This window comes from Toxoplasma gondii, chromosome VIIa, assembly GCF_000006565.2.
Source record: "Toxoplasma gondii ME49 chromosome VIIa, whole genome shotgun sequence".
Classification (NCBI taxonomy): domain Eukaryota; phylum Apicomplexa; class Conoidasida; order Eucoccidiorida; family Sarcocystidae; genus Toxoplasma; species Toxoplasma gondii.
The window spans coordinates 3,362,416-3,378,308 of record NC_031474.1 but is presented as its reverse complement, the minus strand read 5'-3'; the positions used below and the strand labels follow the sequence as shown (position 1 = coordinate 3,378,308).

Sequence of the window (15,893 nt, the reverse complement as noted above, 5' to 3'; positions counted from 1 at the left end):
CTAAAGCACCAAAGTGTATCAACGCACACCTGTATCAGACACTATGCATCAGTGAGATTCACGGTTACTCCATGGGGGTAAGAGTGTCATTTGGTTTCCCTGTACGCGGCGAGGTGCTAACCGTAGAGCGGCAGTAAAAGCCTCTGATTGCCATGAAATAGCTTTCACATGTTATAGCGCTGCGGTGGGAACTGAAAAGCTGGTATCTACAGTTGGATGTTTAAACGAGGACTGCGGGCGGAATTGTAGTTTGCGGCAGTCCGTCTAGCTCCTTCTCAAGTTCCGCGAACAACTCATTTTCTTTCTCACGAGCACCTTTCGTACGCTTTTGTAATTCGTGGATAGGTAGACTTCATCTACATTGTCGCGGGAAAGAAAACGGCTCAGTATGCAAAGGAATCTTCAACATGATATACTGCTTGTGGATGGCAATGAGCATGCATACCTGTAGGTAAAAGTAAGCGGCACTTTTAGTTCTGCCGCATGCATAGAGTGGTACAACATTTTCTGTGCATGTGCATCCTCTCACTCCTGAACGGCGTGTTATTCGCATCCAATCTCCTGCTGACCGGGGACGCTAACTCCTGTTTTCAGGCGATCGATGTACACTCGACCAGAAAAGCAAAACAGATGCAAACAAATAAAAAAGTCTGTTTTTGTCAAAAAACACAGTGGTGCCTGCGAAGAAACTCAGGGGGTTGCGTAGAGTGTTAGAAATTCTTGTCGGAGTGTCGCGGATCCGTAAGGGATACACACGACACCCTGGCGGTAAGCGACGAATTCTTTCAGACTTTGGACACGGTGGATTCTATTTGGTTGTTGTGCCTCCACGGTGCTCAGATGGTCTTACTGCCTACAAAGGTCATCTGGACTGTCCTCCGCGGACACAGAAAAATTTGGCCTTGGTAGACGAAGACCTTCAAGATCTCAAAGGGTACTCCACATGTTGGGGGGATCGGGTGAACAGAGACCTTCCGGATCTCAAAGGGTAGTCTCCCTGACAGTTTCCTCTCGTCGGTTGGGACTTTCCAAAAGGAAAACGTGCACTGCTCGCGGGCATGATTCTCTATGAAAAAAAAGTACAGGGAACTGCTCTTTCCCGTTTGTTTGCTGCGTTGTGGCCGGCGAGTCCAGTTCAACAGAACCCGAGCGTATCGACAGCAAAAGCTTTTCTTCTTTTCTGGGATGGCTGTATCAGGAAGACAAAGGAAAGACTCTTTGCTTCCTTTCTTGGTCCATCCAAAGGCGACTCAAACTGGTGTTTCGTCGAACGTGGTGATACTCGCGTGCTCTACCATTCCACTTGCGACCTTTTCCGCGAAACAAACTGTGACACGCTTTTTACTTCCGCCAAAAGCTCTCTTGCCGGAGTGCAGTCTCGAATCGTCACTACTAACGTTGCTCTCTAGCGATAAACAACGCGGAAACCTTGCTTCTCCCGATAACCACGCACGCGTGAACTACTGTCGACACCCGATTACGGACGCGCGCCTGATCGTTCTTTCTCCCTCAAACGGTGTGTTCCGTTGCTTTGAAAGCTCGAACAAACCATTGCTTCTTTTATGATTCGTTCGACTATTGCTTCCCTACATACATACATATATCTATATACATTTTTCTACACGCTCGCTGTTTTATTTCTCGTGCTCCGCCGCACGCGGCTGACGGGGCTACCGCCAGCTCATCCCTACGTACAAACACGTATTTTTGTGTTTGTTTTTGATGACAACACACACACATACGCACAAGATAGGCGTCTTCACTTGGACAGCAGCAAGACAAGAAACTCTTTATTTCTCCCTTTCCGGCCTCTTGACGCATCGCCCCCTGCCGTGTTGTCTACATGCGAATGCACGGAACGTCGGCAGAAACCGCGCAAGACGGGTGACGCTTGCACGACGTTTTGAGGGCCGCGATCCTCGTACGCGCATCTATCAAATACACATGTTGAGGTGTGGGAAGAGAAATACCTCAGAGTCACCAAAAGAGACAGAAAGGAGTACCAACAGATGAAAGACACGAACAGCGAAAGTCTACAGCGGCTATTCACTGAGGAAGCAGTAACGAACAAGCAAATGGAGAATCCCATCAGTCTCCAGTACCATTTTGCCCACGCAGGGATGAGCAGGGAGAGCGGCTTCCCCTTGCAAGGTGGACCTGTCTGGCGCCGAAAACTGGGTGACTGGCGCCGTGTCAGGCAGACTCTGTTCTTCCTTCTCTACCCTCACAACTTCTCTTTTTCTGCGTTCTTCAGTCTCCCCCACTTTCAGTTTCTAGCCGTCTCTGCTTTCTCGCTCGCCTATGCACTGGAAGATTTCCAAGATTGCCATACCCTTCGGCGACCAAAAAACAGCTGGAGTCTATGACAGGAGAACGGAAGCGACCCGCATGACTGAAAACGCGACACCAAACGGGCGAGGAAAACCGTAGAAAGAAACCATGGGGAGACGCTGCCTTTCTCTTCCGAGGATGCGCTGGACTTCCTCTGTCTGACTCCTGAGCTGCACGCGTCGGCTGGCACTTGAGGAGGTTTCGACGAAGAGAGAAAAGGAAGGCGAGAAGCCCCAGTTGAAGCCTTTCCTGCAAACGCGGTCTACATCTCCTGGAGATCTTCAGGCTCCGCTTTCACGGACAAATCCAAGTCCTCTCCTGTCATGTTTTTCCAGCTGATTGAGTCGCATGCAAAAACACAGAGAAAACCAGGAGAAGGTAAGGTACGAGACGAAACGGCAACAACGATGAACGCGCACGCGAGGCTCGAATATTTACTGTTAGGACTTGTTCCACTCTGTGTCTCGTTACCCCCACTTGGCAGCGACAGGGTTCTTGCTGGAAAAGGCGACACTCGGATTGGGCTCCCGGAAGAGATCTATCCACCGCTGTGCACAGACGGATCGACCTCCAATCGTGGTGTCTTCTTGTCGCTTCTATTCATCTAGTAATCCGTGTCAAGTTCCTTGTATCTATTTAGCTCACTGCGTCCTTAGAATCAGACCAAAACAGTTCACTAATGGAACGAGGACGTAGGAGATAGCGTTCGTTCTTCGGAAAACGATTTCCGAACTTTGTCTACAAGTTGTGCAGGTTCAGCCCAGCGAACGCACACAGGCGAGATCTCACAGAGAAGCACATGCTACGTAACGCAGTCGGTAGGACTAAAACAAAACACTTTCCTCTAAAAGCAATTACCAAGAGTCACCAAAACCACACACGATCCCTGCATTCATGCATATGTGTATACATCTCTGTATACAGGAATACAGGAGGATTCGCATAGACACGACTATATAAACATATATGTGTGCGCATGACGTGAGCTGTGATGTGGAGATTGACATGCAGGTGGTTCGGCGACAAGGGTCCATTTCTTCCATGCTTCCATTCCATTCTCGAAAGCAGTCTCCGCTGAATCCATAAAGCCGCAGAACGCCTGCGCCTGCGTTTTTGTCAGAAGGTTCGTACATTTTCAAGACGTCTTCAGTTGCAGACTCGAAGTGGGACGTTGCGTCGAAGGACTCAGAGACAAACACATTGTCTTCTTTTCCATCTGTGACCGCCTCGTACACGTCGCTGACTTGCACAAACTGCTGCTCGATGGGTCCCAGCAGTTCGAGCGCAGGCGAGATTTCTGGAAAACGCGGAAAACATACGACAGCGGATGGAAAGTCCAAAAGGCCTCCACGCGCGACTGCGCATTTTTCGAATGAAACGAGGCACGACGTGAGAGCGCTCGTTCGACGCGCCTGAACTCTCCAGTGCTACACACTCTGCATGGACACTCGCAATGTGGTGAAGCACATACGAGTTCACAGACGTCTGCACACGAACTCCTATAAAAAATACGCATGTCAACACAAACGTTCACATCGACAGAAACTCGCACTCCTCAGCAGTTGCAGTGGCCTCGGTCTCTCCACATTTTCTCAGCGTCCCTCGTTCTCGAAGTCTTTACATGCAGCCAGCATGTATACCTACGTACCTCAGCACCCTAGATCCGCATAAAGATCGACACACATAATCATATATACATAAATACATATATATATATATACATATATATGTATATTTGTAAATATTTGGGACACAGCGGACTCGAAGGAAGCAGAGAAAAGCATGTATATTTGCACACGCATGCAGAAGAAAAGAGGGGACTTTTGCGGTTGTTGCAAACAACTGAAGACACGGTTCCCGTCCAGACACAAGTGTTGAAAGGTGGAAAGAAAGGAACGAAACTCGCGAAATTCGACCAAACACTCCCCCTAAAGCACATCCTGTATCTCCAGCTCAGTATGACTCTGTGCCCTCTCAAGGAGCCTGATCTTGGTCGAGTTTTCACGAACGTTTTGTAACTTATTTGAGTGACATCACAGGGACCTATATAAAGGTCTACCTTTGAGGGGATCTGCAGTTTCGACTGTCGTGCTGATGATGGCGATGTATTTTCCCTTGAGGGCAACACCGTGTGCAGAGGAGACCAGCATGACGTAGATGTCGTTTGTGCGGTTGACTTGTCTTTGCGGAATAATGATTTGACAGGAAGACGCGTTCGAGGTATTCGGGATTGGGCTCCCCAGAATGCAAATGCACCGAATAACTTGTCCGGATTTCCGGACTTTCTTAGGGTCGTAGTTCACGTAGCTGGGGTCGCAAACAACCATCTTGCACCTGGCGACCTGAACACTCGAGAAGAAAAGACATCCGTGCGTGCGAAGAGACGAAAAACCAGACTGCCGACATACAGACTCACGAAAAACCAACAAAACAAGTAGACACCCTTCCTGCATACGATCCATACAAACACATAAATACACGCATATATATATATACATATATATATATATATACACATATATATATATATATATACATATATATATATATATATATGGACACCCGTACGTCTGTCTGTCTGTCTGTCAGTATGGCTTTTGAGAGAGTTAGGGTGACAATATACATTTCACCGTTGTTAACAGTTCATTGCCGAGATGGAGACCTAGTTTTCGCAGCCTTTGTGTCTGGCTGTGCTAAAGTGAATGGCGCGTGGGTGTCTTTTGCTGTTTGACCACGTGAGTTTCCGACGGCAGGTGTTTTCTCTTCAGCTGAAGGTTTGGAACTGGAGACTGGCCCTCCCGTTTCGCGTCTTACCTCTCCATCTGTGGACTTCACGCCACACACTTTTCCGTCTTCTCCGTACACAAACCCATCAATCGGTTTGTTCAACATGTACGTCCCCCCGTTGATGGCACAGAGTCGACTGAAGCCCTCAGGCAGGCCTCCGAGGCCATACAGTGGATAGATGAACGGCGACTTTCCGTAGCGCGAAATGCTGTACATGTACAGCTTGATTTTCTCCATCGTCTGGCCCATCGGCTGGTGCAGGTAGCTGCGCATAGCGAGGAAAGCCCCAAAGTTGAAGAAGAGACGACTGCAATGTTTGAACGGCCGACAGCCGGCAGAAAAGATGCATCACATCGCCTTTTTTCTGCGCCTCGAGAAAAGTCGAACGCTTCGACGGAGACCGACACCTACGCCTTTCTGAGTCAACTGCATGTGCTTCTCCGACACGCGTGGATACGAGGAGAAACCGTCACTTCTTTACGTCCAACAAAAAGAAACCAGGGCTTGCGACAAGAACACACGATTTCCCTTCAAGCTGTGTACCGGCGTCGTGCTCTTCTTTCCTCCGATCGCGTCGCTTCGGGCGACTTCAAACAAACCTCACCACCACATGTATATGCTTGCATATCATATGTAGAGAGATATCCATTCAGAATGCATATACATATATCTATACCTGGACAGATACTTCCACGGGGATTTCATTTTAGAATATATATACATATATATGTATATGTATTTATACATATGCCAATGCCTACACATAAATCATTGCACATGCACTGCCTCTAGACGTCGAGTGTGATGCTTCCGTGCAACTCGCCGCGTTTTGTCAAGAGATGAATCCGCGGATGTTGGCCATCTCGCTCGTTTTACCGACGTAGAAGAAACAACTCAGGCGACTTTTACCACGAAGCGGCTTTCGGTTTGCCGGAACTCTCACACCCCCAGGTGACTCAGTGCCAGTGTGCACCGTTTCGTAACACCACTGGGGTCAGACCACAAGAGTGCACTAGTGGTTCCAGGAAAAAGGAAGTCGCGATCGTTCTCCGGAAAAGGACTTCCGAATCACGCAGAAGGGACTACATCCTACGCACCAAGCGGGCATCCCCACTGGACTACTCAAGACAGCTGAGAGCGTCGTGCTGTTCACTGAACTCAAGAGAGTGCCTCCCCCGTCAGTCATACATGAGTCGAAAAATAAATACACGTACATGTAGATATGGATGCCAGAATAGGTCTACACAAAAACCTGCACCTGTCTCCGACCATCTACGTCGAACCTTTACATTCATATATATATATATATATATGTATACATATGTATTTATATAAATATATATCTACATATACATATATATATATGTATTCTACACACACACATATATATATATATATATATATATATATACAGTCTGTTTTTCCTGAAGGGGCGTTTTCCGCGGCTCTTGTTGTCCAGTGGATGAGTCGTACTCAGGCACTTTAACATGCGAAAAGTAATGGCTCTTACAGGATCCGTTTGGCAAAAGGACATGCTTCCCACAATTGGAGAAAGAAAAATTCAGGTGGCGTTGGATGCCAGTGTTTCATTCTACAGTCGACACGAACCGCCAATCAAAGGCAACAGCGATCACCATCTCGCTCAAGAATGAGCAGCAGAAGAGAGGACCAATACGAGAACACAGAAGCCAAGGCCAGCCCGTGGACAGGTCATCTGGGGTCTTTCGGGGTGCACCGGTAAATCCATTTTCAACAATACCTATCGCCTTGACGACGCTTCGCTATCCTCGCAGCTGTAAAGGAATGCGATTCTCGAGTTTTGTTCCGAAGCGCAAAACTCCAACGCACCTCGCTCTTCCCACTCACTCGTCCGACGTGTAGAGCGCGACAGCGTGACCCACGAAGTCGATGGTGTTAGGCTGCAGACCGAAGTAGTCGTAGACCTGGGGAAAGAAGACAAAAAAATCGCAGGCGGCGAGAAGTCGAAAGCAGGAAAAGAAAAGGCGATTCTGCAAAGCTGGAGAAAGGCGTCGGGAAAAGCAAACGAAAAAATACGCAGAAAGATATCTAAGGTTTCGCGCAACAAGAACGCATCGGATCCCGAGGAAGAATACCGCGAAACCGAGGCCTTCTCACCTGCTTCATAGAGTGCCTCTTGGGGTCGAAGCCCTTCCACGTCTCTGGATTGTCCAACTCCCACTGGGCGCAAAAACTCAGAAAGTTCTTGCAGCGATTCTTCTCCAAGAGAGGCATCAGGGGAGAAGTCAGCGCCTCCGTGTCTGTCGCCGGGACCTAAAAAAACAAACGAGCTCTCAAGATTCAGAACCTTGAAGAGAAGCAGAGACGGAAAAAGAGACGCTTCAAGGTCGGGCTTCCCTGCGAATCAGAGGCCCCACGAGAACGCTCGACCGTGGCAGGGACACAGCTTTACGTTCCTCAATCTGCATGCACCTCTCTACACGCCTACTTCGCTTGGACAGCTGTCTGTATCTCCAAATTTGCATGCGGGACCCTTGACCTACTTTGTGGATGTATTTGGCGCTGGAGAAGAAGCCGGCCTTCTGGAACTGGTAGACGTAGGTGCCCTCGATGACCTGCCACTCCAGGTATCTCGTGACTTTTGTGGTGAGGAGAACTTTGACGAGTTTCCCGCAAGCCATGACGAACTTTGGGATGAGGTCCACGTTCCAGTCTCTGTTGAAGCCGAGGCTCTGCGGCGGGGTCTCTCCTGCATGCAGCAGTGGGCAGGAGAAAAAGAATGGATGTCTCCGCAGAGCAGAGAGGGTTGAAACCAAGTGTAGTTCTTCGTGCCCCGTTTGTGGTCTAAACTCCCCACTTCCACGATCGAGGGAAAGCTTGATTTCAAGTTAGCGGCGAAGTCAACTAGACTCAACAGACATCGGCGGTGCACAGAACGGTCCGGACGCATACATGCAGAGATAATGTGAGAGCCGCGAACTGGGGGCGGCATCGAATTTTAGGTTGCCGACGTTTCTCTCGCCTCCCCGCCACACATTTTTTTACGTAAAATCGGGTTTCATATCACTGAATATGTGTCTCTTTATTACATTTAAACGCCTCCTATAACATGTGAAAATGCGGAATCCTTCCACCACAGAAGCTGTGGCGATTTGAAGCTTAGAAAGACTCTACAGAGTGTAGATGGGCAGTTCATACTGCCAATGCGTCAACACATTCACTAAATTTGAGTCCGAAGTCAAGCTGTAAATGTAATCGGATTTCTTTTCAAAGTTATGTCGGAACCTTTCGGGGGTACAACGCCGCGTCGCTTTCGTGTGGCACAGAAGGCGAATCGAGAGCCGATGGCGCCTCGTCGAGGGGGTGTTGAGACAACACAAACGAGGCACACCAGGTTTTGAAGACTTGCCGCTTTGAAACCATTTTGTCTTGCGCATGCGCACAGCTTCCCTCGCGTTCTTCTGTCGAGCGCCCAGCCTTTACCTGGCTTGAATTTCTCGTACAAATGCGTCAAGTTCAGAGAAGCGGACTCGCCTCCGTAGTACGCATTGCGATCGACGTGCAGAACCTTCTTCCCATGAGTTGAGAGCAAGCCACTGAGGATGCACTCCTTAAGGCCAGTGCCGCAGACAACCACCTGCAGAGAAAACCGAGTGTCGGGGGAAAGAGAAAAAAGACGACAGGGTTGCGGGATTTAGCTGCCGCACTCACAAGGCACTGGGCAGGCGAGTGACAGAGCAGAGATGAAACAGAGACAGGACGAGAACCTTTCCTTCCGAAGCTCTCTCGTCATGGCGCGCGGCCACTCTTCGAACGGAAAGCAGGTTTCAGATGGTCTACAGGTAAACCAAACTTGGGTTCTTCAGAAAGCTAGAGCACGTGAAATGGCCGAGAAAAGTCCAAACGGTTTAGGTTCCGGTTTCCGACAAGCCACGGCGAAACACCTGCGACACGCACGGGAGTTTGCCAGCATTTCTGTCGTAAAACATGTCAACGCAATGTCATTTACGATGGAACTTATTTGATTCGCAGAACAACAGACGACTACGTCCGCCGTGCAATTATCATCATATATTCACGTTGGCAGTCTCCTTCCTAATATTCGTCTGTACGGCATATACACGGATCGAACTCCTGGTGGAGTGTCGAGGCTCAGAAAGACTGGGACGACAGCGAGAAGAAGCCAGAGAAAAAACGTAAGATTGAAGCACAGACACGCATGCAGTTGAGAGATCCCCGGTAGGTGAGCTAATAGTCACATTTCAAAGGTACATCCAGGAAAAGCTCTGGTGTTTTCCATGGACGGAGCTATCACAGCAGATTATCGTCACTAAGCGTGCGGTCTCGACTGAGAGGTGGAAGCAAGACACGAAAGAGTGTACATGTTCTTCAATGCCGTCACAGAGGCACAAGCAGAAGCGAATAGAAGTGAAGTGGAAAACAAAAAGACTTCGTAAAACGAGGCGGAACATCCACACAGAAAGCAGCAAAGCACGGCAAAAGACCCGGCACCGCAGGCATCCTGAAAAAACAATTCCTCCCCTGTCACAGCCCCTGGGAGGAATTCGGTCCCAGATACGTGTGTATGCATGCAAATGCCATAGGAAGATGATTCTGGAAGAGTAAGCCACTGGAAACTAGAAAAACGGCAAGTGTTCGAAGAAAAGAAACGAGAGCGGCTTCTCGCTGCGCCTCTCTGCGGCGCGCCCGCCTGTGGAGCAGGAAAGGCCGTCAAAGGAAGGAAAGCGGGGGTATTCTATGGGGGAAAAACGTGAAAATACACAGCGCCAATCGAGGAGACAAAAAGGCGCGGTGAATCTCGAGGCAGCCCTCTCGAAAACGCGACGAAGGTGCAACTTTTGATGCGGCAAAGCGCAGACACAGGAACCGATCCTAGAGAACTTTTCACTTACATCGTACTCTTCATCCATTTTGTCAGCCGCGGAGAGACAGACAGGAAGACCAAGAGGAATGGGGAGAGCAAAGACACAAAGGAAAAGGTCGAAGGAGAGTCGGAACAAAGAAGAATTTTAAAAGTGCACGAAAAGGCAACCCCTTAGTGGCTCGGCCTAACGTCCTCGATACAGCGGTAGTCTCTCCGCGTAAAGCAGCAGAAAATTACTAAAAGCGTACATGCGGAGAGACGTAGATACGTCTGCAAATTTAAAACTCTGTAAACGAATCTCTGTCGGCCAGATGAGATTTTTCAGCATTAACCCAGATGTGTGAGCAGACACAACAGCTTTCCAGGGGTTCGTATGCGCTCCACCAACCGAAGGTTTCCACTCCCCAGAATGATCGTGTGTCTCTTGCCTAAAAAAATGGAGAAATCACTGGTTGGAGGATCTTAAACCGTTTCTGGGATGCAAGCAGCCTGAGAGGTGAACCAATGGCTGGTTGCCCCGTCGAAATCCAAAGTAAAAGGCAAATCCTCCTCGCTGAACTCATCCGGTGTGTCTAGGCAACGTTCCCTTCACAGAAGGAAAAAAACGAGGGAGGACAAAGGGGCGGAACCCGCGCATCTCGCTGTTCATGCACACGCACCGAGCTTGGCGGTACCTTTTTAGGTAACAAGAGAAGCAGAGGAAATGGCGAGAAAGGTTTGTTGTCTTCACTTCTGTAGGACCGGGATCACACGGGGAAACCCTGTGTCTGCCTATATACAATGCCACAGTTCGGTACTTAACACGCGGTGTCTGGAGGGCTTTTCACCAAGTACCAAAACAGCAGCGTAAATCCTGTACATTGTTTCTATAAGAGCGGAAACGTGCAGAGAGGCCACTTCACTTCATGAGGTCTCCGCTTCCTAATGACGCCATCATTGTCGTACCAAGTGCTCGGCAAGAATTACGTCTGCGTAGATCCTCAAGTGCTGCTGTCAACGGCGAGGAAACCTACTCCTCGACGGAAACAGAGTTATATCCCTTGTTGTCCCGAACATTGCAAAACGTGTAATATGCGAATGCCTGTGTGTATAAGCATGTGGATCCAGTTGCACATTGATCAACATCAGTGCAGTTCATGAGTATAAACAAGCACACCCGAAGTCTGCTTGTGCGTTTTTCCAACTTAGACAGGATTCTCCCGGTCAAATCGCAGATGCCAGTTTTTTACGAGTGAACACTGTGCTCCCAAAGCCGCAATAGCCAAAGAACCACGTGTACCGTGTTCACTATTCACTACAAAAGAGTCAGAAGGTAAGCAGTACCATGCATCACAGGCCAGCCGGGATGTTTTTCCAATCGGGTCAGCAAGATTTGGATTACTCGCACCGGCACCCACTACCCCAGCGCTCGACGGTGAAAGTGTTTCTTAAGAAAGCACTTTGCAGTCACTCCAGACCTCTACTCGCATTCCATCAAAAGCGAATTCCGTGCGCTGCCGGATCTCATTCTCTTCTTTCTACTGCCCTCTTCCCGGCTCCATATGAGTTGTTCATGCACGAAGATTTTTAGTGAAGCTGTGATTCCCTTCTGGTGTTGACAGCCCGCATATTTTGGTGCCGCTTTTTCTACGTCACTCGTTCTCGTTCGTTCTGCCGAAGAACATTGTGGTCTAGCGCACATATCATCAGGTGTGCCGGGACACGTGGTCAGTCTCACAGGAAAGCAAACAGTCATTTCCTCCAGTTTCATGTTCTGGCTAACGTCTATCGACTGGCAGGACCTCTGGAATACTAGACCTGGATGCCGTCGATCCTTCCCGTGGTACGTGCCATGTTCTACACCGAGGTCCGCAATTCCGCGCAGTGCGCCGGTGTAACCTTCCGTTTGGGCGTTTGTGTTGTTTATGGTTCTTGGAAATCTTCAGGAGTGTCAAATGCACGTTGCCTCGAATCGGTGAGCAGGAGAAAGCTACCCGTTTTGCGGCTGTTGCTGCCGCGCAACACGATTGGAACATGCTGTATCGACCTAGCGCACGGAGTGTTGGCGTCCGTCTCGAAGGCCGGGTTTTCCGTAAGTTTTCACTGCATCTGTTCTTTTCGCGAGAGGCCGCTTTTCGAGAGCTCGTCGACAGGAAAATCCCTCATTCGTTCCTTCATCTTTTTGCGACATGCGTGCAGTTCCCGGCATGCGCCACGGCATTCATGCCAGCGTGCCGGTGTGTTGAAATTCACGTGCTCCAATCTCACACCATGGCAAGCTGTCTTGCGCCGGTGAGCGATGCGCCAGCCGAAAGATGATTCTTCCCTGGTGAAGCGCGGCGGGGTGCAGTTTCCCACTTTTGTTCCACTTGCTTCCCCGATTCACGTCCTACATTGTCCAGTAACTTTCAATTTCGTATGATTTTGTCGCGCATCATACTAGGTCCGCAACGTTCCGCCGTTTTCCCTTGCAGCCTCCCGTCCCTTGTGCAGCCGGTGCAATCGAGCTTGCCGCGTTCCGCGCGCCCGAAGCCAGCCGTTGTCGCAATCGAGGTCGAGACCTTGGGAAACCCTGCGCAGAAAAGCGAGGAAACGAGACAAAATGGCAACGCCGTTTCTCCCCCTTGACTCAGGCCTGCGCCTGGTGGAACCCAGTGGAAAGCTGACAGTTCCCGAGGGTACCCTGGTGTGGAATTTGAACCAGGCGTGCGACTCCAAGGGCTGGGGTGGCGTCTCCCCCGACGTTGCACTGAGACTTACCTCTTTCAGCGACGGCCGGTTGCAGGCTTTGGACTCTGTCGATGGCCGGTCTGCTCCGCCCGAGTTCACAGACACCGTCACGGGGCAGTACGACGTGCGCACGTGGCGGAAAGGCGGGATGTGTCTGTCAATCGAAGGCGAGAAGGCCGTATACCTCAAGGTGCCGACGATCTCTACGGTTGTATCGTGGACGTCTCCCGAGCGTCTGCCCGTGCTCACGAAGTCGTGGAGGCCATCCGTTTTCCTGCTCAACGCATGCTACATCGCCGTCAGGTACATTCCAGAGTCTGTCCTGATTCTGACTCGGCCTGACGAGAACTCGACTGCCTGGAACGTCACCCCTGTGAGCTACGGACGCGGCTTCTGCAGCCTCGATCCATGCAATGAGACCGTTGTGTCCTACGGTTCCTTCTCAATTCCCGAGGCCGTCCACACCCTCGCTCTGCCGCAGCAGCCGGGACCGTCGAAGAACGACTTCTTCATCGAGTACTTTCCCTGGGGCCTCCTGATCATTCCCAAGCACATTGACATCTGCAAGAGTGGGCTATGCGGAGGCGGGAACTCGAAGCTCGCGATGGTTATTCACCCTCCCAACATGTTCATCACGGTGCAGTTGCAGTTTCCTTCGAAAATGGCCAAGTCCCTGCAGTACGAAACCGACTTTGTCCTCACCGCGAAGAAAACGAGTGAATCGGACATCGTCGTATACCTGGTCATGGATGGACAGCTGGTCTGCTACAATTACTCCTTCGACATCCGTATCAACAAGCCCGGCAAGCCGCACGTCAACGTCGTCGCGAAATTCAAGACTTTCTTCTCTGCTGAAGAACTCGCAAAAATAAAGGCGGCGAAGGCAGACAAGCAGGCCTACGTCCCTCGCGTCACATTCGCAGAAAACGACACCCAGAAAGTCATTGTGCGTGAAGGATCCCCTCTGTCGCAAGGCCATCTCCTCACCGAACAGACCGCTGCCGTCTATGATGCCGAAACAGGTAGACTGCGTCAATTCTATCGCTCTTTATCCTGAAACTCTTGGACGATTCCCCGTTCTCGCCGCTTCAGGTGTACATTTCTTTGTATGCATATGCTCTTTTAACAAACAGGCATGTGTGCACGTCTGACGCACGGACATAGACAATAAGGCAATAAGGTTGGAACACGTCTGACTGGAGTTTGGTGGTTCTGACAGTTTCCAATCAGCTTCACTCCCTTGTAGGCCAGAGGGGAGTTGCATGATGTGCCGGTCGTGTTCATGCACGTCCACAAGCGAATAGAAAATATGGACTACACTAGCTTGCCGTATGTTTCCATAGAAGGCTGCGGCTTTCCGCCCGCCTAGGTCGTGTCTGCTGAAAATGTAACTTTCGAAGTCATCCAAGTAGGGTGGTGCGAATTAGACGGGGCAGGATGTACACACTTGACCGAAAAAGGCGTCGTGAATGTATCACAGGGTTTCGGATGAGTGACACAGTTCAAGAAATCGTGTATGAAAGTGCCACTGGGGCTGTGGTGTGTCCTGGTAGCGTTTGCCGCGCGCTAAACGTTTTTTTATGATCCAAGCGTTCCTTTGATTAGACATGTCAAAGAACGGGCCGGAAGCGTTTTCCTCCTCTTTTGTGCCTCGTTCACGCCCTTGCTCGTTGGCGGGACACCGGGTTCTACACCAGTGTTCTAGAAAAGCGATCGTACGTTGAAGCGTCGCTCCATAAGTCGAACACCTGTGCATGGCTATTTAGATATGACTGCCCTAGTGCAAACCACCTGCTTTTCACAATGTGTGTGTCCATCTATCTTTCACGTTGGGCGATTTCAGGGATGTACTATTCTAACCCGATCGGCATGAAGCTGACGAAGGTTTTCAGGGAAATCGTTGCCCCGGCTCCGAAAGGCATGCCAGAGAAATCGGTCCCAGGTGCCTCAGAGGCAGCGCCCTCTCAAGCGACGAATGCGCAGCCTGCAGGTGAGACTGCTGTCGCTCCCAGTGCTACGTCTGGCTCCCCGGAGCCTGCCGCTGAGGTCACAGCTGCTCCTGCCACTTCCGAACCTGAAGCTGAGGCCACAGCCGCTCCCGCTGCTCCCACTGTCGCTACGGGAGAGCATGCTGCAGAGTCTAGCGACGCCTCTGCTGCTGCTGCTTCCCCTGAGGCTGCTGCCGCTCCTGCCACCCCTAAGGAAGAGCCTGCAGCTGAGGCTAGTGCCGCTCCCGGTGTTGCTCCTGCTGCCCCTGAGGAAGAACCCATAGTGGATGCTGGCGCCGCTCCTGCCTCTCCGAAGGGACAGCCTGCACCTGAGACTAGTGCCGCTCCCAACGCGACAGCCACTGCGCCTGAGGAGGGAGCAAATAAGCCACAGGAAGCAGCTCCAGTAAGTGACAAGGTCACCCCGACAGAGGCTCAAGCAGAGGAGACCAAGAAACCCGCGGAGTAGAGTGGTGTATACAGCAATGCCACTAAGTTCGAGCACCTTTCGTGTACTGTGGTGCACGAGTGTTTGATTGATTTTCCAAGGAGATGAAACTACAAACTCTCAGCCAATTTGAAGCTCGTGTGCACGTCCGGTTGATTATACTGAAGTTTTTTCTCTTCCGTGGGCAGTGTCAGGTCATGGGACGGCCGTTCGTCGTGTGCGGCGTTTGGTATTGAAAGGCACTTGACAGAAGCCTTTCCCTATGACTGGCATATGGCTCTCCCCCTAAAGGCTTTGTCTCTTAAAGGACGTTAAAAAACAGTGATAGTGTATGGATTTACTCGCGGCCCGACACTCTGGTGCACGAACGTGGTAATGCTCCAGGAGGACCTGCTCGATGTATAGGCATCTCCGTTGCGGAGACATATTCCTCCCAGAAGGACTCTTCGCCTACTTTTTCTGCTCCAGATCTGCACACTGGCCTTCCGAAAACTCCCATTACATGTATGCCACGTGCATGCATGAATATAGCAGTGCCACCGCATGCGCGGCTTTCACCCTTCAGGAGCACGACGTGCTTTGGAAAAACCGGTCATATATATACGTAACCACATCAGTATTTAAAAGTTCCAACGCATGTGGGTGCACCCTTACCCATTCCCCACCTTCAGTTCAGACGTGAGAACTCCATATATGTTTCGAATTCGCGGAGTACTGCAAGCGACGAAACTCCACCGGCCAGAACGTCACACGCCGCGGTTGAAAC

General features: G+C 50.4%; 2 protein-coding genes across 2 annotated transcripts; one reads left to right on the top strand and one right to left on the bottom strand.

Annotated features, from left to right (window-relative positions):
- Nucleotides 1-516: 516 nt before the first annotated feature.
- On the bottom strand, nt 517-10,399 carry TGME49_202380 (rab GDI alpha, putative). Its single transcript, XM_002367482.2, has 9 exons — nt 10,011-10,399; nt 8,581-8,734; nt 7,641-7,846; nt 7,255-7,410; nt 6,985-7,061; nt 5,146-5,383; nt 4,391-4,673; nt 3,463-3,628; nt 517-2,666 (listed from the first exon to the last, which is right to left on the bottom strand). The coding sequence occupies exons 1-9, from the start codon at nt 10,026-10,028 to the stop codon at nt 2,594-2,596; spliced, it is 1,371 nt and encodes a 456-aa protein (XP_002367523.1). The 5' UTR covers nt 10,029-10,399; the 3' UTR covers nt 517-2,593.
- Nucleotides 10,400-12,091: 1,692 nt separating this feature from the next.
- On the top strand, nt 12,092-15,593 carry TGME49_202390 (S15 sporozoite-expressed protein). Its single transcript, XM_002367483.2, has 2 exons — nt 12,092-13,713; nt 14,535-15,593. Exons 1-2 carry the CDS (start codon nt 12,564-12,566, stop codon nt 15,146-15,148), a joined length of 1,764 nt encoding a protein of 587 aa, XP_002367524.1. The 5' UTR covers nt 12,092-12,563; the 3' UTR covers nt 15,149-15,593.
- Nucleotides 15,594-15,893: the final 300 nt, after the last annotated feature.

Coding starts and splice junctions, on each gene's coding strand:
- TGME49_202380 (XM_002367482.2), bottom strand. Junction 7,411..7,640: donor GCGCCAAATACATCCACAAA/GTAGGTCAAGGG, acceptor TTGTTTTTTTAG/GTCCCGGCGACAGACACGGA. Junction 7,062..7,254: donor AGAGGCACTCTATGAAGCAG/GTGAGAAGGCCT, acceptor TTCTTTCCCCAG/GTCTACGACTACTTCGGTCT.
- TGME49_202390 (XM_002367483.2), top strand. CDS start 12,564: ATGGCAACGCCGTTTCTCCCCCTTGACTCAGGCCTGCGCCTGGTGGAA. Junction 13,714..14,534: donor CGTCTATGATGCCGAAACAG/GTAGACTGCGTC, acceptor GGGCGATTTCAG/GGATGTACTATTCTAACCCG.